Raw genomic sequence first — 20,120 nt, 5'->3', positions numbered from 1 at the left:
CGTTTGTATGTAGAAAGCTGCTCGGACCAGTTTTATTTGAGAAAATTAAATCCAACATGACTTTCTCAACAAACAAACAAACAAACAAAATAGGAATTACTGTGCTGTGTGACTTATTTGTTGAGAAAGTGATTTTGAGTTCAATTTTTTGGTTAAATTTAGACCGATTTCATACATGTTGTTTCCCATGAATTTGATTTTAGTATGGAAATAGTTGCAGTTATTTCAAATCAAATTAGTTAGTTTTATTTCTTTGTTTATTTGACAGTGTGCACAGCTACTTAGCTTCATGAGTCTGACAAACAGTCAGAGATCTGTTATCTAAATTAGCACTTTAATATAAAAACACAGTTACAAGACAATACACATAAACTATACAGCGATGAATCTGCAGATTATTTTCCCAACAAATTAATTAAAGTTTATCTGAAAATGCCCATCACCATACCAGCATTGTTGAACCTATGTACGAAGGGAAAAGCAGCAAATACTCACAACTAAAGACCAAAGAATGTTTAGCATTTTTACTGAAATGATTAATTGATTATCAAAATAGTTGTCCATGCTATTCTGTTGATTAGAAAACAATTGGATTAAACTCACTATCCGTGTTGAGAAATCATATAAATGTTGTTATTCTTGTAACATTAAAAAGGCTTAAATTTAAGAGGAATGGTGCTTTATAGTGTTTCCAGACCCACTCACAGAAATGTCTGGGCCCTTGAAAAGATCGGGGTCCTCCCCAAAACTGTGAAAAATGTTGGTCATTACAATATTATTTTTGTCAAAAGCCTTCGCTGGCTTCCTCTTTTCTTTTTCCTTTCTTTTCTGGCATCATGATGTATGTGCAGGTCCTGGCACAGCAAGGAAATTCACTTTAGCAAGTAGTTAGGTTAGATCATAAATTGATGTGGCAGGTAATGTGGCCGCCCGCCAATGGTGCACTTTTGAAGTTGTGTACAAAAAACGACTTGTACTATTTTCAGAGATGGGGCAACAATATGATCCAACAATAAATAAATGTTTATTTTTGTTATTTTAATTAGGAACGGTGAGTTATTCGTTTCAAAATAAAATGTGGTTACACTGGGATGAAGACAGTGATCGCTGGCCTCTATGGTCCCCCATTGTGGCTTGGCCCCAGATAACTTTCCCTTTTCCCCCCTTATGGGCAATCATGACAGTGTCCCTGCTTGCAATTTAAGAATTAAAAAAAAAAAACTTATAGGACATAAACCATAATAATGGTTATGGTCAACACCAATGCAATGTAGTCACAAAAGATATACTGTGGTTAATGGGCTAAAATAGGCAAAACCCCTGTACAGTCCTTAGAGGCAACACTTGCAGTCTGTTGTGTGTGCATGTTTTGTCATATAAAAGAGATGAACCGGTTGAGCAGTGCAGCAGAGGGGAGGAATCTGACAGGAAGATGTCGCTGGCCTCACGCAGCCTCCTCCGTCCTCACCGCTGGATATTAGTGAGCATTCCTGCTCAGATGGCTGGTTGGTGAGATCTACAGCTGTTGTCACAGCAGCGCTCTGCCGCCCAGCTGTTTCCCAGCCATTACGAAATTATTCTGCACTCAGATTGACATGACAGTCCAGCTTGTTCTCAGCTGCTGGACTTAAATATTTGCTGTAATGCCACTATGCTGACAATGACGATCAGAGATGGAGGCATGAAGCAGAAAAAAAAATTTTGAACTGCAATTTGATATCCATCTGGCTCAGCATAATCCCTTTTGCTCCAGTGCATTTTAGTGCTGGAACAAATTTCAAGAGGCCTCTTCAGTTGAAATAATGGTGTTGATAGCAGTGTGTGTACTTACTGACTCATCCGCTTCTCTACCCTGTAGAGTCAAAGGCCACGGGGCTACATGTAGATACTGGAGATGTTTTTAACTCTGGTAAAACAGCCTGCACGCTAACACGGCTATATCCATCCCAGCTGCCTTTGATTTAATTGTGCACAGCCTTTGTTTATCAGTGTCGTCCCATAATCATTTTGTCTTCTTCTTTTCAATTGTTTGTCCATTACAGGAAGTGTCCAGATGGATTTGACTGCCTAAAAGTAGGAAGGAATCCAAACTATGGCTACACCAGTTTTGATACCTTTGGCTGGGCTTTTCTGGCCCTCTTCCGACTCATGACACAAGACTACTGGGAAAAACTGTTTCACCAGGTGCAATATGCTGCTCACCTTGAATTATAATCCATATTTGTAAACCCTTATTAATTTAAATGGTTGTTTCGTGAGATATGAAGATACTGGGTCTCAACATAACTTGACAACATGTTGCATAAGGGCAATAAACACAAGCATTAGGGCACGACATGAACTTGTGCTTTTAATAAAAAGGATTAAACTCAGGATTGGTGTACCTCTATCTATCATCAGCCTGTCTGTTGATCTGTCTCCATATTTCAGAAATGTTCTTCAACATGTGAATTTGGTTGTACTGACTTCATGTCTGCTCTCCCAGACTCTCCGCTCAGCAGGGAAGACCTACATGGTTTTCTTTGTGCTCGTTATCTTCCTGGGCTCCTTCTACCTGGTCAACCTCATCCTGGCTGTAGTGGCCATGGCTTATGAGGAGCAGAATCAGGCAACCATCGCTGAGGCCTGGCAGAAGGAGAGGGAGTTTCAGCTGGCTATGGAGCACCTTCGCAGAGAGCAAAGAGTAAGTGCAGCAGTCAGCAAGGACTTCGTATTTTCATCTGTGCCTTCAACCTCAGACTAAAAATGATATCCTGTAACATCATTCCTTTCTGTGTCAAGTTGGCAGCAAGAAGACAAGCACAGGAGACGGACTCAGTGTTGTCCCCAGAGTTGTCTCCGTTTTGTCTGAAGGCAGGCAGCATACGTCGAAGCAGCAGCAGACGAAGAAGATCGCACAGGACGCTGTCAGAGGAAACAGGAGAGGAAGCTGCTGAAGAGAAGTTTGACCCACTGGATGAGCCAATGGTACATCACCCAACAATCACTGTCTGCACGTTTCGTCCAGTCTTTGATGTTCTCGTTACAAACCACAAGCGCTAATACATCCTCTTTGTTTCCGCAGCCTCCTCTGTCTCCCCTTCCAGCCCACCCCCTGCTAGCCACACTCTCCGCTCACCCCCTCAGCACCCGAAGAGGAAGCCAGGTCAGCATCTTCAGCGCTTTCCGGGCCCGCAACAACTCGGAGGCTGACTTCGGGGATGACGAGTACAGCGTTCATGGGGACGTCTTCAGGAGTCGTGCTAATTCCACAGCAACGCCCTGGAAGAGAAGGACAGGCAGTGTGCGGAGCCACTGCTCTCAGATCTTCACCCCCAGCCTCAATGTCAACGGCCGGCTCAACATCTCCCTAGACCAGAATGGAGTCACCACCCTGGGCCTGCATACTCCCACCTCTATGCCTGCCTACAGCATGGAGAGGGTCAGGGAAGACACAGTGAGTGATACAAGCCTGTGTGTCTTTTTTCCCGTCGCATTTCCTGTGACATTGGATGTGACTCATGAGAACGAAACAGAGAGGCAAACCCGTCCACTGGCAGAGGGAAAGAAGTCAATCACTTATAAATGCGGGTTACTCACATAAAAGAACATGCATGTATGTGCTAACTTTGGTATAATAATAATAATAATAATAATAATAATAATAATTACATTGCAATGCCATGTTTTGCAGTAGCACAGAGGGGACATACCAATACCTTTTGCAGTTTTTACAAGGGATATTCAGTTGGTTGCAATCTGCATCCTCACCCCTAGATGCCACTAAATCCTACACACTACACCTTTAACTGATCAATCTCCATTAATAACTCACCAAATCAAAAGAGAAAAAAACGTTGTACTTAATTTTTGGGTGTTTTCTGTTTACCAGAAGCCCACCAATGCAGAGGACACCGTTCCCAGGCATCTCCTCCAGCCTTCTCCAACAGTGACGGAGCCTCCTCCTGTGCAGAGGAAAAGAGGACTGAGCTCTGTCAGCTTCCTCAGTGACGCCATGGATGGTGAGTCCTTTTGAAATTGTTACCTTCTGACAGAGCCCGGCATGCTGTTCTCCGTGTGTCCAGTCCAGCTAATTTAACTGGCTGCTGGCTGTAGCTTTATATCTATCGTACAGGCAGGAGAGTGGTATTAATCTTCTCATCTAGCCCAGCCTGAAAGCAAACAAGCAAATTACCCCAAATGTCAAACTTTTATTTCAAAGATTGCTGGATTAGCTCTCACTATGTTGAGCCTCAGAGACCAATTGCAGATTGAAGCTAGCATAAAACTCAAGGCTGGGCTTCAGATTATGTCTACCGGTGTTTGAAATGAAAATAAAAGCTACCACAGTTTCACATTTCAAACTGGAATTTGACGAAAAGCCTGCAGATGAGTGGTTCACTTGGGTGTGTCTTTGCAGAGTTGGAGGAGTCGAGGCAAAAGTGCCATCCCTGCTGGTACACATTCGCCAAGAAGTACCTGATATGGGACTGCTGCCCCTGGTGGCTGCAGCTGAAGGAGTGGGTGAAGTGCATGGTGATGGATCCTTTCCTGGATCTGGGTATCACTATATGCATCGTGCTGAACACCCTCTTCATGGCCCTGGAGCACTACCCCATGACTGACGAGTTCAACACCATGCTTTCAGTGGGCAATCTGGTAAGGGCTTTTTAACGATAGGGGTGGGCAGGTTTCCAGCGTGGCACACATTTTCTCTTAAGTGCTGCTGGGTTAGCAGTGGAGAGGACTGAAAGCCTAAGTGAGAAGACAGCAAAGAGGAAAAAGGAAGAGCATTCATTCAGATAATGTATTTCTATATCAGGCAGCTGGGTTTTTTATAGCCAGTGCTGTGTGGGACTTAGGGTCAAACAGGGCCATGTTGATCCCTTTTCAACGGTTCTGCTTTAGACTATTTGTGATTATCCTTGGCAAGAGGAAGTATTTTTAGCAGGACGTGGGACTGATTCCCTGATTTGTATTTTGTCATCTCCCCCTACTGGTAAATTATAGACTCTGCCAGTGTCTTTAAGTTTGAAAGCTTACTTAAAAGAAGACAAATGGAAGTAAAACTTCACCAGGTTGCTTATGTTTTCAGTCCTGTTTGTTTGTGTTTTGTTAGTTGGATCTTAAAAGCCTTAAAATACTTCTAATGAACAGGTGATTAGTTTCCTGTGCTGCTCCACCAAAAGTTTGTTTCAACATTGTAAGAGGACATTTTAAAGTATTCTTGATATTTTTTTATTTATTTGATTCTATTATTTTTGCTGGGTTTGGGACGTTGATAGGCATCAGTGATTCTGGAGAAAGAGAGTTGATTGTTGAGTCTGATTCCCAGCTTGTCTTTGTAACGCTTTGGGTTGATGGCTTGTCAACTCACAGCATCAGTATTTGACGACCGGGGAATTAGTCTCAGTAATCAACTTTGAATGGTGTTTACAAACAACAACAACTTAAAGCTGCAGTATTTTATATTTTTGCCCACTTCAAGGCAGCAGAACAACCTGTAAAGACATCACATATTATCATCTAACAAAGTTGTTACAGGGAAACTGTTAGCAAACAATTGCCTGGTCACACATCCAGCAAATACAGAGCAACATTAGCATTTGTTTGTTCACCTGATGAATGGAAATCACCAACCCCTTGGGGAAATATCTCTTTAGCTGTTAAGTGCTTCACTATGTTCACAGGTGGTTATTATCTGTGAGTCAAGTGGCACCATTCATATTACAAATGGGTCAACTGACCCATGTTCATATGAATATTGTGCAGTTTGAATTAAATATTTATTAAGAAATACAATAAGCAATTTTCTATTTGAAGATTAAACTTTGGTACTTTATCTACCTCTTAGGTGTTCACGGGGATCTTTACAGCTGAGATGGTGCTGAAGCTGATTGCCATGGATCCCTACTACTACTTCCAACAGGGCTGGAATATCTTTGACGGCGTCATTGTCTGCCTCAGTCTGATGGAGTTGGGTCTCTCCAATGTAGAGGGGCTGTCTGTCCTGCGATCTTTCAGACTGGTAACAGAAGTCTTTAACTTTCATTACTTTTTTGACATTGCTTGCCTTTGTATGCCTTTAACAGATGCAACAAATCAAGGGTGATTGACATATATGGCTTATGATGCATGTTTTATTATAGCAGGCACAGATATTACCAAAAAATCAATTTCTGAAGTCTAGAACATCTTACAATCTAACACCAAACTTAAACACATGGTTTCTTGTAACCATGCATCATTATTTGATTTCTTCACCTTATTCTCTTCATCAGTTACGAGTCTTCAAACTGGCAAAATCCTGGCCGACCCTCAACACTCTCATCAAGATCATCGGCAACTCAGTGGGCGCCCTGGGAAACCTGACGCTGGTGTTGGCCATCATCGTATTCATCTTCGCCGTGGTGGGCATGCAGCTGTTTGGCAAGAACTACCAGGACTGTGTGTGTAAGATCTCCAATGACTGTCAGCTGCCGCGCTGGCACATGAAGGACTTCTTCCACTCCTTCCTGATTGTGTTCCGGGTGCTGTGCGGCGAATGGATCGAGACCATGTGGGATTGTATGGAAGTGGCCGGGCAGCCCCTCTGTATCTTGGTGTTCATGTTGGTCATGGTCATTGGGAACTTGGTGGTGAGTATTACATTTATATGACTTAAATGTCTGTTAATTGAGTCGATTATAATATATCAATCAAGCCTAATCCAATATCAAATAAAACATATTTAAATCCACTACATCCAGATTTTTGTTTAGATCCGCATCAAATTGTACTCCAGCCACCTACATACAGTTGATTTATTTCAACAAGATCCATGCTTACTCCCTGCCAAATGAACAAAAATGTGGAAAAATGCCTTATTTCACATTGTTAAAGAAAGTGAGAAAAATCCTGGATCAGTCCATTTATCTGGATCTGCCCCAAAAGTTAAGCGGGTATATTCTGGGTATGGACCCATCCTCCATCCAATTTTCATGAAAGTCTGTTAAATAGTCTTTGTGTGATGGTGCTGAAAAACCAACCAACCAACAAACGGACACAGGTTAAATCATAACCTCCTTGGCAGAGTTAAAAAGACAGAATATCAGCAGCCTTATCCTTTAACAGCACATACTAACAGGAAGTCGTCTAGAGAGAAATTCAATGGAACCAAGTTGAACTGCTGTCAAATCCAAAGGATGATGTCATGAGTAATCAGGGATTATGTTGAACCAATCAGGATTGGTGATTCCATATAATGACGATGGGACATCCTTTCACAGTTGTTGGTGGCTCGTTGATACATTTTTCAAACTGAGATATCTGTGTAGCTGCAGTGGTTTGTGTTTCTCCCTTAGGTGCTTTTGCAAACGTACTAGTTACTGAGAAAGTGGTTGTGTCACAGAGTCATGCTAACTATTTTACAGATTAGCATTTGCAGACTTCAAAACCGATCATGTCTGGACAACATATAAACCATGTGTTGTCCCCCCTAAGTAATATATGTATTATCTGTATGTGCTGTCGTGCAAGCAGCAGACACACTCTGCACTAGGAGCGGCTTTCCCGCAGCCTCATGACCAACAGGGCTGAATGTTTTATCCGCTGCTAATGAACTAAGCCTTATGGGTGAAATTGTGACCAAAGGACTGTACAAAGGATCAGCCAAGGCCACAGTGTGGTCTCGCTGTCAGTCCAGTCATTTCAGCTTCAGACTTTCACACAGGATCAAACACAGTTTGCACATCATTGCATGCAGCTGTTTCTATAGAATATGTTTCATCTGTGTGACAACTCTGTTTGTAAACAACTGCTGTCACTCAGAGTCATAGCAAGGCTACGTATATTCGTTAGTCCGCCCATATGGTGATTTGCTTCCCAGCTGTGTCCTGTAAGCAAACGTTAATGAGAGCAGATTAAAAAAAATCCAGAAGCGCCGGCAGTCACAGCATTTATTCATGATCAGTGTAGCGTATTATTGAAATATAATAATATGTCCACTTGTTGTAGTCTGTTTCTGTAGCACTAATGACTGAAACATTTTGTATTTTTTATTATTATTATCATTATTATACAGACGTTTTGCCCGAATGCATTTTCAGTTGTTGTTTTTTTTTTTTAATTCTATTTTTACTAAAGCCATGTTTACTCCTGACCTGACCATAACATAAATTAGCTGGGGATATGTGTTATGTAAGTCCAAATAAGAAACAAATATGCCACTAGTGGCTTTTGCATCTTATGCTAAGCACAAATTAGAATAGTATTATACACTGAAATATGAGCATCATCTGCACTACAGTCAATTCAGCTCTGCCACATAACTGTTTTAAAAGCCTTTCAGGCTTTTAAAAAAAAATGGAGCAAGGCTTTGAGTGTGGACTTCCTGTTGGATATGGTTCAAACACCTGTTCCCAGCATGCCCTCTGTTCTCTTGGCCATTAAATGCTAGTTTGTGCCACATTTAATCCTATGCTCTGAAATGTATCCGTCAGAAGTCTTTTGAAAACCATTTTGGTTAACTCTTTGATATTTGTCAGTCTTGCCAGGATCTGTGCTACTGAAATGAGTCCTAAAATTCACCAGTGAGTTAGCATTTTTGCACTTACTGTTCCTTTGTCAATGGGTTTTTGAATGGGTTTTTGTTATGCCTGAAAAAAAGAGCAGCATGTGCCTGCAGTAGAAGTGGCTGCAGTTTCAGGATTGCAATTTAGGGAACCTAGTCTTTGGCGATTTTGACCCGAGTGCAGTATTTGACCCAACCAAGGAGTAAATAGTCAGTTGAAATAATAGGATAATTTAAACTTAATTAAAATGGTAAAATACTTAGTATGAAACAAGCATTTACACTGACGACAGCAGGCTACTACTGATTTAATGTCACACTAACAGACAACAGATCAAACACATACATGCTTTTATCATCTTTTGAAGTTCAGTTATTTTACTGGCTAGAATGAACTATCATGGTCTTTAAGTCAACAATTTGCTAGCCAAAATCGCACTACGGTCTCATTAACACTAAACAAATACACTAATAGGCTAACAATTCATTTTGCAGCAAGGTATCTGAGCAAACAGATTAACATTAGTGCCTTTCAGACTATTCCGGTGAGCCAACATTACTTACACTTTAGCCAGCTAACGTCAGCTTTTGAATGAATTCAAATTGATGTTTGTAAGTCCAATCTGATGCTTGGCGCTAATGGACCATGGCTGTTCAAAGAAGTGGAGCGTGCTCTTTCTGTATCAATTAATGAAGGGGTCATTTGAGGTGTATGTTATGTTTAACAGTTAACATCAACAACGTTGGCTGCTAACGCATTATTTACCACAAAATGTTCCCGTTTATATCTGTAACGTTAACCTACAACTCAACTCAACAAGTAACATCAGCTAAATATGTCTGCTTGTCAATGGTAACGTTAGCTAAATAACTTTAACTTTTCAGCACAACAATGACTAATACCTCGAAGCTAACTTCAGAAAAACAAAACCTCTTTGATTCGTGTCAAAGCATGAAATTTATAGCGGTTGAATTCACCCATCAGTCCACAGTTACTTTTAACTAGGATTGCTTCTTCAGCTGTTCACAAAATCCTGACTGTCCTTGGCTTTCTGCTGCTCTGATACAATACAAAAAAGGTTGTTGGGGACATTACACCAAAGTGCTTTTAGGCAAGTCTGGCCAACCAGCAGCCATCTTAGCAATGCCCAAGCCCCTATCTGGTAATGGTTAGAGAGCCATAACTTCACTCTCAATGGTCGACAGGACATAAAAACTATGTTTATAGAATCAATGCTGAAAATGTTTGGTGACTTTGCCCCTAAAAAGTTTAAAACACTTCTAAAGCTTATCTAGGGGCTGAATTAAGAACAATTAATTCAGCGTAGGCTAACAGCTAGCATTAGCCTACGCGAGCTAGCTAGAGCTGATAAAATCAGACTTTTTAGGCAACAATCCATTGTCAAGAAGTAAAAATGAAGAAATGAAGAGCCTGTTTTTGTTTCCCTTTGTGTAAAATTGAAGACCCATTGTTTCGAAAATTAGGAAGAATTTTGAGTGTTAAATCTCCCATGGTTATTTGTTAACTGTCATGCTAGAATGCAAAGTTTGGCAGGGGTGGCAAAAGTAACTACAGCACCAGGCTTAGCTAATGGTCAATTGCATTCCATTATATCCTTTTTAACCTGGTGGTTTCACTCCATTTCACACCTTCTTACCTCTTAATACAGCTTTAAATGATCCTAATTTCAGTAGCACTGACAAAAGGTATGAATGTTGAAATGACTTACAGAACGCATAGCCATTGTCCTGTTTTACAATAGCTAGATAAAGGCACCCCCAGTGACTCTGTTACCTTGTCAGGGCAAAGACCATCTCAACAGTGTTCCTTATACAGTTTAATGGACAGAAACCTCCTCCTCCCTGCGCATGAATCGTGGAAAAGCTGTTTATCCAAGGGATTATCCAGGATGCTTAGGGGCGAGAAGGTCGGAGGGCATTCATCACTAATCATCTGCTCATGCTCCCCATCTCTGACTGGCTCAGTGGCTAAAGATGATCCTTACCAACTGTGCACATCACACATGCACAGGCAGTACGCACACGTACACACATACGCTGCTTTGCAGAGATGTGCTTGATGCCACTGCTCTCTAAGCTAGTAGACAGATTACTTGGGAGTTGGATGTTTGGAAACTTGAGTTCAGTGTAGCTGAAAGCACCCAAAGCCATATGTGTCTGAGTATATCTGGGCAGAATATCCTCCTGAATTTACAATGCAGGATTTTCCAGTGTTGACAAAATATGTGGGATATCATGTTGTGCATTAGGTGCGTGATCCTTTAGCTTAGACTAGAGACTGACTGAAGAAAGACAAATGTTGACATATGCACAACGTAAATACAGCATTTTCTGCCATTTTCAGGCTGAATGGCTATAAGATGAAAGCAATACACTGATAATTTCTCCAGAACAAATGTCATGTAACGTAACATTTGTATTTCAACAGGTGTTGAATCTTTTTCTGGCCCTGCTGCTCAGCTCCTTCAGCTCAGACAACCTGTCTGCCCCGGATGAAGACGGCGATTTGAACAACATCCAGATCGCCATCGCCCGCATCAACGCCGGTGTCTCCTGGTTTGTCACGCATATCGTAGACCTCTTCAACCGCGGCTTTAGATGTCGTCGAAAGCAGCAGACCAAAGAACCCATTCAGGGGGTTAAGCTGGTTGGAAATCACGTTGAAAGCAATGGGGGAATTTTCGGACGCTATGGAGAGAAATACATCGTACCAGAGGAGGACAGCTACATGACAAACCCCAACTTGACTGTCATTGTTCCAATCGCACCTGGAGAGTCGGATGTGGAGTTTCTCGAGGAGGAGGAGATTTCTGAATCATCAGAGGATGAAGACAACAAAGTGAGTTTTTCACATCCAGATGTGATGGTTTAGGGTTTCATTTATTTAGTAAGTTTATCCTTATGTGTCATATTCAGTTTTACACTTCCTGTCGTTGTGCTGTTTCCTGCCTTTAGTGTCACCTGTCGCTTATTAGTCTTCCCCCCCTTGTGTATTCCAGTCTTTGTTTTTCCCTCTGTCAGTTTGTCTGTGTTTTGTATGTCAGTTTCCCAGTTCTGCGTTTTCAAATCTGTTCCCCAGTCCTGTTTGCTTTGTGCTTTCTGATTTTCAGCCTGCCTGCTTTGGTGTCTTGCATTTAGGCAAGCTTTAATGACACAAAGCCAAAGTCCAAAAAACAATGGCAGGTAGCAAAAAGGCAAGCAACAAAGCGAAGAAACCAAGAGCAAAAACTAACCAAAGTACAAACCAGCATAATACAAAGAACGCAGGTAAGACACGAGGAGCAAACAGGACAGGGGAACAGATGTGGCAACGCAGGACTGGGAAAATGACATAGAAACACAGACAAACTGACAAAGACAGACACAGAGTTAAATACACAAGGAAAGACTTATAATGAACAGGTGAAACTAATAGGGCAAACAAAAAAGGCGAGGAAAAAACACAGGAAGTGTAAAAGAAAACATAACAAAAAATAATAAACCTACAAAATAAAACAGGAAACACTTGACCTTAACCCTCATGATTTACTGTTGTAGAGGTCGTTGGACATTAATAGCTACCAAAATAGTTTTCGTAAACCATATTTCCTGAACTTAAATGGTAAAATAATACTTTGTCACATGCAGCTCTGCTCTGTATGAGCTCTGTACAATCCAGAGGTGCACTTCAGTATGACAGGTGTTTGCCTTTGACTCCTGAAACTACCACAACTGCCTCACTTCACTTACTTGGGTGAAGCCAGAAGCATCATTGCCCAAGTAACAATAATTATGTTAAAACATTATGGCTATTGCTTGATTTAATGATTCTGTAATTTCCTAACAATTTCAGGAAGTTTCTAGTAAATAAATAGGTATAGTGATTTGGTTCATGTCATAGGATAAATAAGCTTTTCCTTGAAGCAACAGCTCCATTCTACAACATTTGTTCATAAATACTGTTAGGTAACGCCGGAAATTAATTAGAATGAATAAACTGGAATTATACAAAACAAACTACCATCTGTTTTCCCAATAAGAAGAAAATTACATAATATTTTTCAGGAAATTTCTAGGAAACTATGGGCACATAAAAGAAAGTGTTAAATGATGTAATATGACTTGTCTGAGTGGCTCAGTTCAATCACACCTGCTACCGTTGATTTTTAAAGCTTTACACAGTATTTTGTTCTCATTTACACTGTTGTCATTTGAAAGTTCTTTCAAAGAATTCACCAATTCAGCACAGTGTTTGTTTTGACTCCTAGTCTTAAGAGGAAAAACATTCACCAAGTTGAAGAATCTAATCAGTTTTCCAATCCCCCGATTCTAAGAGCACGGTGACGGGTGTGGGACATAATAGGCAGAATAGAGGTGGGGGTGGGCTATGAAGAGGACGGCGATGCGGAGGCTTTCCGGAGACGTAAGCTGTTAATCTGTCAAGCAGACAAGGTGAACTCTGATGGACACTAGTGGTCTGGTGAAACAAATATAATTTGGGAATCCAGATGTTAAATTTAAGTCTGAACAACTGTGTTATTGAGAGTTAACATCATGCAATAAACATCTGGCAAAAAACCTAAGTTAAACTGAAAAAAGTATTTTTTAACATAGTCATCGCTGTTATTTGTTATCATTAGCAATTAGTTAGTTTCAGTGTCTTTTACCGCAGCTATTGTGCCATTATTATCATGTTACTGACCTTTCTGTTTGCCACAGTAGGGTGCCGCTTAGCTGACTCAGCCCCTTGCTGTGAACACTAATCTCAAACAGTTAGTCAGCTGAGTATCTGGATCGGTTTTCAAAAATGTGCATTCAACATGACAAGGTCTTGTGATAAGCCTTTTCACAGAAGGCATTTGAAGAAGGAAGAGCACAGGTGGAGATAATACAATTAATAATGGCTGAATTCAATTTCCTGGTATTGTGCATGATGATGACTCACTGTCACACTGGTATGGCTCAAAACAGAGCCATTGTTAATGTTGTTTGTATCACCTTTTTTTCCTGCTATGACGCATCAAAATGTCTGCTGTGAAAAAGGCCTATAATCGTAGGGACAATATTAAAAGGCCTGACACATAGTTGATTGCACTTATTCTGGTTTATTAGTCTTCTGTTCGAGTTGAAGGTGGGCAGAACTATGCTAAAATCCACATACTAATAACTATACTGTAAATTAAATGTGTAATTTCTCCCAGCCCTAACACCAGAGTGAGGGAGAGGATTCCCTAAGGTCTAATTGGGTATAATAATTAATAACACCTGTGTGTTTGACATTTACAGAACTATTGTTATTGTCTTTTATTTTTCTGGACAAAAGTAAGATAAAAAGATCCATACAACTGTCAGCTTAGCTTATTTTAGCACAAAGAAGGGCAACAGTAGGAAACAGCTAGTCTGACTCTGTCATCAGGAAACATAATCCGCACCTCTGAAGCTCGCTAATAAACATTTTATAGCCTATGTCGTTTGTTTAATCTGTACAAAAACTGAAGAAGAAAAAGATTTGAGTGCTTAAATTGGGGGTTATGTGCTGGACTATTTCTTGGCTGGAAACATATACAATTTGCCAATGAAGATCTTTTCTCTTCTGATTAGAATTTCTTCCCCAAAACTACATAGTGCACCTTTAAGTCTTGCCATGACTGTGAGGTTACACTGTGAGGATTTGGAGATATATCGTGTTCGTTGCTGAGATTAAGAGGTGCTGGTAGGTGGACTTTCTAGTTCTCAGCAAGAAACTGCATAACCGTATTCCCTAAAATGTCCAAAACTCTTCCTTTAAATTCCTCCTATTTAAATAACAGAGAAGTGGTGTGATTGGCTGAGAGAATCAATATCATCGTCACCGTCCTATTGCCTTACTCTAATTCGCCTTTCCTGTTTCTCCTGGATTCCTCTTGTCTCTCCCTGTCCTGTGGGTATTTGTTGAGGTGGAGGGTGTGTCGCCCCCGTCCTCTCTGGCAGGCAGACAGCAGCAGGCCAGATGTGGAGCCAGGCCCTGCAGAGCAGATTATACTGACACAGCTGAGGAGAGCCAGGCAGGGCCAGGCTGATCTGAGCGGGCTGCAGTCTGGCGCGCTCACTCTCTTCCTCTTTCCCTGCCGTGCTCCGCTCCACAACAAACCAGAATTAGGCTTCAGGGAAAATGGAAATGAAAAAAAAAAAAAACCTCCTCCAGCCCTCCATCAGCTTAACTGGGCATCAGCAGCTGCTCAGCAATAAAGAAGGATGCATTTTACATGTGTAAAGCTTTAAATACACAGGAAAATGGCAAGATTGTGGGCATTAGGAAGTTAGTTGTGAATTAATTGTCACCCATTTTACATTTTTTTTTTTTTTTAAAGTAGATCACTTTAAAGCGTAACACAGCCTTTGTGCACATGTATCTCAGCTTCATACTCAGAATTATCACTAGGCTTGCTGTTAGATACAAGGTTGAGTTACCAAAATGCCTTCAGTGCACATTCTCTCCGCTCTGTCTTCGGGCACTGAGACTGGTAGCGTGGTAATCTGGTCTCCAGGTCCTGTGGATGCTCTTTAATGCTGGATTAGACTTCGCACTGGTTTATAGGATTGAAGCTGCACCTCTGTCCTATAAATCATGTGAAATATGTTGCTGTTACAACACACGAAAATCTCATCAAAATTGTATTACGGCCCTGAAGAGATTGAAAGGAAAGGCAGTACATCTAGGTGAGCCAGCTTTGATGGGATCAATCCAGACTGAATACAGGGCAGGAAAATGCTGCTGCGCTTCTTGGAAACTTTTAAGCATATTGCACGTATGGCCACGCCCCAATCAGTGATGTCACTGCAGATGTTTAGCCTTTGACAGCTGATGGATAACAACTGCAAAACCCACCGATACAACCAACTGTTGGTTACGTAATGGAGGTCTATTCTCTGTGCTTTACATGTGTTCAAGTGACCAGTTAAGTACATAATGGATCTGAGATTATAATAAGACATTGGCTGGTAACATTGATACTTTGCACTACGCAGGAGAAGGTCAGCCTATCAGAGGGCAGCACGGTGGATCTGAGGAAGCCTGGAGAGGAGATGGAGAACTTATCAGTGCTGGATGAAGAGAGTATGGAGCCGGATGAATGCTTCCCAGAATGTGAGAATCAAGAGTCGTCGACATTCATTTAAAAGTTATTTTTACTCCACAGTTGGTCCATGTGGTATAATCTATGCTGGTTTGTCTTTGCCTTCCGACTCAGTCTGCTCGAGGCACTGTCAGTGTTGTGAGATCGATACCAGCCGCGGTCTGGGTCAGGCCTGGTGGAGGCTGAGGAAGACCTGCTACCAGATCGTAGAGCACAGCTGGTTCGAGACTTTCATCATCTTCATGATCCTGCTCAGCAGTGGGGCTCTGGTACGGCTTCTAGATACTTTAAGATGAACAATGATACACTTTGAAAAAAAAAAGAAAAAGGGAACATTGTTAAAATGTTTAATCCTTAAGAGTTTAGTTATGGTTGATGTGGCGTCACCTGTTGTTCCTGGTGCTGAGAGCACGTGTGGTTAAATACTACATTTGTCAGAAGTAGAAACACAAACAGAAGAGCGACTGGTGTGTCATTTTCTCACAGTGTTACACACGTTTACAACACATTTTCAACACATTACATTGTTATGATGAGTTTTGTTTGTAGTCAGCACCTACGTCTGACAAATTGTTATAGACCTGAGATTTGTATTTAAAGAGAGGAGAAGAGAAGACAAGACATGCTGTATTAATCCATTTACAGAGAAATTCATTGAAGATTCAGTTCAGTTACAACAGTGGCGTCCACTCAGACACTGTGGGGGCGCCAAATCACACAACGTGGCAATTTCCACATATTGTTGCTTTAACAATTAAATCCAATTAAAGCGGCAGCAGCAGGAAATGTTTGGTCGTGCATTAGCAGGTACATAATGCCCCTCAGATACAGCTGTAGGAGAGTGAACAGTTGATAGTGAGATTAATAACAATGTGGTAGACAATTTAAATTCAAAACAGGAATGGCCGCCACTAACAAATCAGCTTCTACAGGAGGTCCTTACTGAATGTGAATTTAAAAAATAGGCTGCAAATAATAAAACATTTCTAGAAGTTGGATCGGAATTTCTGCTTTCTTCCCTTCAGTGTCTGGTACCTGGTCTGTGACTGAATACAGTGTCTGCAGTGTTTGCCAGCAGCTTGTTTATAAGATGGAGAACTTATTTCAATACAGCCAATTAAATCTTTGCATTAAGCAGCATTGTATCATATCAGAGCAGACTGTCACCCTGTCACAGCCAGACAGCAGCCTGCTGTACGAGCCACAGACTTTTAACAACAACCACATCACCAACTTGAACACGTCTTGACCTTAACTTGTCCACTGGGGAAAAAAATGCACTGCTAACATCAGTTTGCATGCTAGATTATTACTAATTGCGGTGATGTTTTCACAAACTGCTGTCGCTACTCTGCTGCAGGCATTTGAAGATATCTACATAGAGAAGAGGAAAGTGGTAAAGGTGGTGTTGGAGTCTGCCGACAAGGTCTTCTCCTACATCTTCGTGCTGGAGATGTTCCTCAAGTGGATTGCGTACGGCTTCAAGAAATATTTCACCAACTACTGGTGCTGGCTTGACTTTCTCATCGTGGATGTAAGTGAACATTTAGCTGTAACTCACATGTTATGTCGCACTACATGAGAGGATGCTGGCAATTAAAAATCACATGTTGGGAATTCAGATTCAGTCGTAATCCCTCTCACTGTATCTGAACGTAGCGTTTTATGATTGTGGGATTTACAGCTTGAAAAGTGTCATATTATTCACAGGAAAGCACTTGACAATTCATTTATGCTTTGCAATAACTGGCTAATTTCTGGACCAAAATTTGTGTTAAAATGACCCCAATTTAAAATCAATTAACTGGAAACATACAGATTGCTTAATCACACTCTAAACTGTTGTTTCACTGTAGAATTTACATTTGCTTTCATGCCAGGATTTTGCCAGACAAATACAAAGAAGTGCTCCATCGACTGGAGTCATGTTACACTTTGTGAGCGTCTTCATGCAAACTGTTGGGTAAATTAGATGTGGCTCTGTAGTGTGTAGTCGCTCGAAGTGCCCGAGGCGTGCAGCCCGAGGCCTGACTTGACCTCTGATCTCACCTGCTGTTACACAGATCGCCACAGACCGCTCTATTGTTAGGGTAAGTTGTAGTTAGCAGGTCCCGGGTGAGTATGGGCTCTGAGACTGGAAAACGTGCATCTGCATCACAAATGCTTCTGTGTTTCTTCACTCGTAAGTGCTTTCTGTTGTGATATCAAAAGCCACTGTCTTGTTTCTAAACAATTGCACTTCTTAGAAATGTGCTAAAATTTTTGTGGTGCTATAAACAGTCATTCTTTGAATCGCTTACTTCAGGACCTTGGCTTTTATATCAAGAACAACTGCAGTGCCATGTACTTTTAGGTTTATCTACAGAAGATCCGGTGTTTATTATCCAGCTTTTTAAACCTATAAATATGTTGCCTAACAGACATTATACTTATTGTTAATTAAGAAATGCGCCGGTTGAGTTTATGTCTAAACTGTGTGTTATTTGTCAGACCTGCTCTGTTTCTCTCTATGAAAAGTGCCACCTTACTTTCTTTTACTATGATTTTTTATTTCTCCGTCTGTACTTTCTTTGAGCCAAAAACTTCTCTTGTCCCAAAAATAAATTTTTTTGAGTATCTTCTTTAGATATATTGGACAAACACATGTGTAAATAGACTTTTATAAAGAAATACAGACCATTGGGGCCTTATTGGTCCTAAATTGTTTTTAATGAACTTATTGGATCAATTGGATGCAAATTGGCAAACAAATTTGGCAAAGACAGATATAAATTCTTTATAAAACTCACTCTATTTGATATATATACATATTGAATATGCATATATAGCTGAGTATGCATGCATGGACACTATTTGCCTATATGTGCATACTTGTCTGTGTTTTGTCATCATCAATCATGACATGAATTTTCTTTCATTTTTTTATCATGCCATTGTCATTCATAGCTGTCATCCACGGGCCATTCAACAGCGGAATACCATTTTGTTTTGTTCTGGATGTAGAATAGAGTGGAAGTCTAAATTTGCTAAAAGATGATACAACAACCAAAACTAAATCTTAAACCTCGAAAATTAAGTCATCGTGTTCCTAACTGTGGAATGTCCCAAATTACACAAAAACTCTTGGCTCTTCAAATGTTTTCTACCTGTCTTTTATTATCTTTTTTATACTTTTTCTTTAAAAGTTATATAATTGCTCAAACAATATATGCAGTTCCTTGACAAATGTGTTGATAGGACTATGTGATATTGCTTTATTCAGTGCATTTTACAATATTTTTGAATCTTAAAAAATATATATTGCCACTTTTCTCCCCAAATGATTAAACATGAAGAAGAATCGACTTACACTTTTAAATTTATACATGTCTTCCTGTACTTCATATAGGTGTCCTTGATAAGCCTGGTAGCAAATTCACTTGGATATTCTGACTTTGCTGCGATCAAGTCACTGAGGACCCTGCGGGCTTTGAGACCTCTCAGAGCTCTGTCCAGATTTGAGGGCATGCGGGTGAGAAAAAAACGTTTTCTGAGCTGATGTCACATATCCCTGTTACATCAGTAATAATGCAGAGGTTCTGAGCAAAGTGTATCAACAACTGTTGGATGGTTTGCCATAAAATTTGGGTCAGCCATTATAATCACCTTGGTGATCCCCTGACTTTTCCTCTAGCGCTAGCATCAGATAAAAAAAATACTCCACTTGGTGTTAAGTACTGATGAGCACATGTTAGCATAAACTACGCTTAACAAATATGGCTAATATGGGAACATTCAGCCTGCTCGTATTTTTGTCACTGTCAGCATGTTAGCATGTAAACATGAGCAGTTAGCTTAATGTATTGTTGTGCCTAAGTACAGAATCACACAGCTGCTAGCCCCAGAACATTGGCCGTAGCTCCCTCAGGCTAAGGCTGCGTTAGTAAATATAATTTACATCATACACTTAAATGAAAGTGTTGAAGTAGAACCTGGTCTTTCTGTATGAATTAGCAAACGTGCCTTTTGTAATGTAGGTCAATGTTTAACAGTTCAAATCAACAACTTAGCCAGTAATGCCATATTTACCAAAACGTTTGTATGTTAACTGACGGTTCCCACATCAAGCTAGGATTGCTATTTCAGCTGTACATAAAACACTGACTTTGTCTCCTCAGACAGACAGAGTGCCCTGAGTGGGCTCTGCCACTCTGAGAAAGTGATGCTCTGAATAACCCAATGGTTCATTCCAACAGTGCTCTGGTCCAGTTTGTGCAAGATTGCGCTCTGCTGCTAGTAGTGACTATGTACAAACACACCCTCAATCACTGTCAGATGATAGCATTGCATTTAAAGCATTTAAAGGCACTCTGTTTAGTTAACATCTAAATTATTAGCTCGATCATGAGCTAAAATAAGAACTAGCCTCATAATCAGACTAAAATGTAATTCATTTTTAAAAAACATCAAATATGTGGGCATGGATTCAGAGATCT

General features: G+C 40.6%; 1 protein-coding gene across 1 annotated transcript in view; it reads left to right on the top strand.

The window, feature by feature from the left end:
- LOC311266805 (sodium channel protein type 2 subunit alpha-like) overlaps nucleotides 1–20,120 on the top strand; it is a 46,333-nt gene that overhangs the window by 22,400 nt on the left and 3,813 nt on the right. The window contains exons 9-22 of the mRNA XM_084369352.1: nucleotides 2,043–2,184; nucleotides 2,486–2,683; nucleotides 2,782–2,967; nucleotides 3,065–3,436; nucleotides 3,872–4,001; nucleotides 4,400–4,638; nucleotides 5,834–6,007; nucleotides 6,261–6,617; nucleotides 10,980–11,390; nucleotides 15,539–15,656; nucleotides 15,760–15,914; nucleotides 17,006–17,179; nucleotides 17,709–17,735; nucleotides 19,034–19,156. Of these exons, the coding sequence (XP_084225478.1) occupies nucleotides 2,043–2,184; nucleotides 2,486–2,683; nucleotides 2,782–2,967; nucleotides 3,065–3,436; nucleotides 3,872–4,001; nucleotides 4,400–4,638; nucleotides 5,834–6,007; nucleotides 6,261–6,617; nucleotides 10,980–11,390; nucleotides 15,539–15,656; nucleotides 15,760–15,914; nucleotides 17,006–17,179; nucleotides 17,709–17,735; nucleotides 19,034–19,156 (2,806 nt within the window). The remainder of the gene's footprint in view (nucleotides 1–2,042; nucleotides 2,185–2,485; nucleotides 2,684–2,781; nucleotides 2,968–3,064; nucleotides 3,437–3,871; nucleotides 4,002–4,399; nucleotides 4,639–5,833; nucleotides 6,008–6,260; nucleotides 6,618–10,979; nucleotides 11,391–15,538; nucleotides 15,657–15,759; nucleotides 15,915–17,005; nucleotides 17,180–17,708; nucleotides 17,736–19,033; nucleotides 19,157–20,120) is intronic.

Source organism: Pagrus pagrus (genome assembly GCF_965226575.1).
Source record: "Pagrus pagrus genome assembly, chromosome: 12".
NCBI lineage: Eukaryota > Metazoa > Chordata > Actinopteri > Spariformes > Sparidae > Pagrus > Pagrus pagrus.
This window is presented reverse-complemented; position numbering and strand designations above follow the sequence as displayed.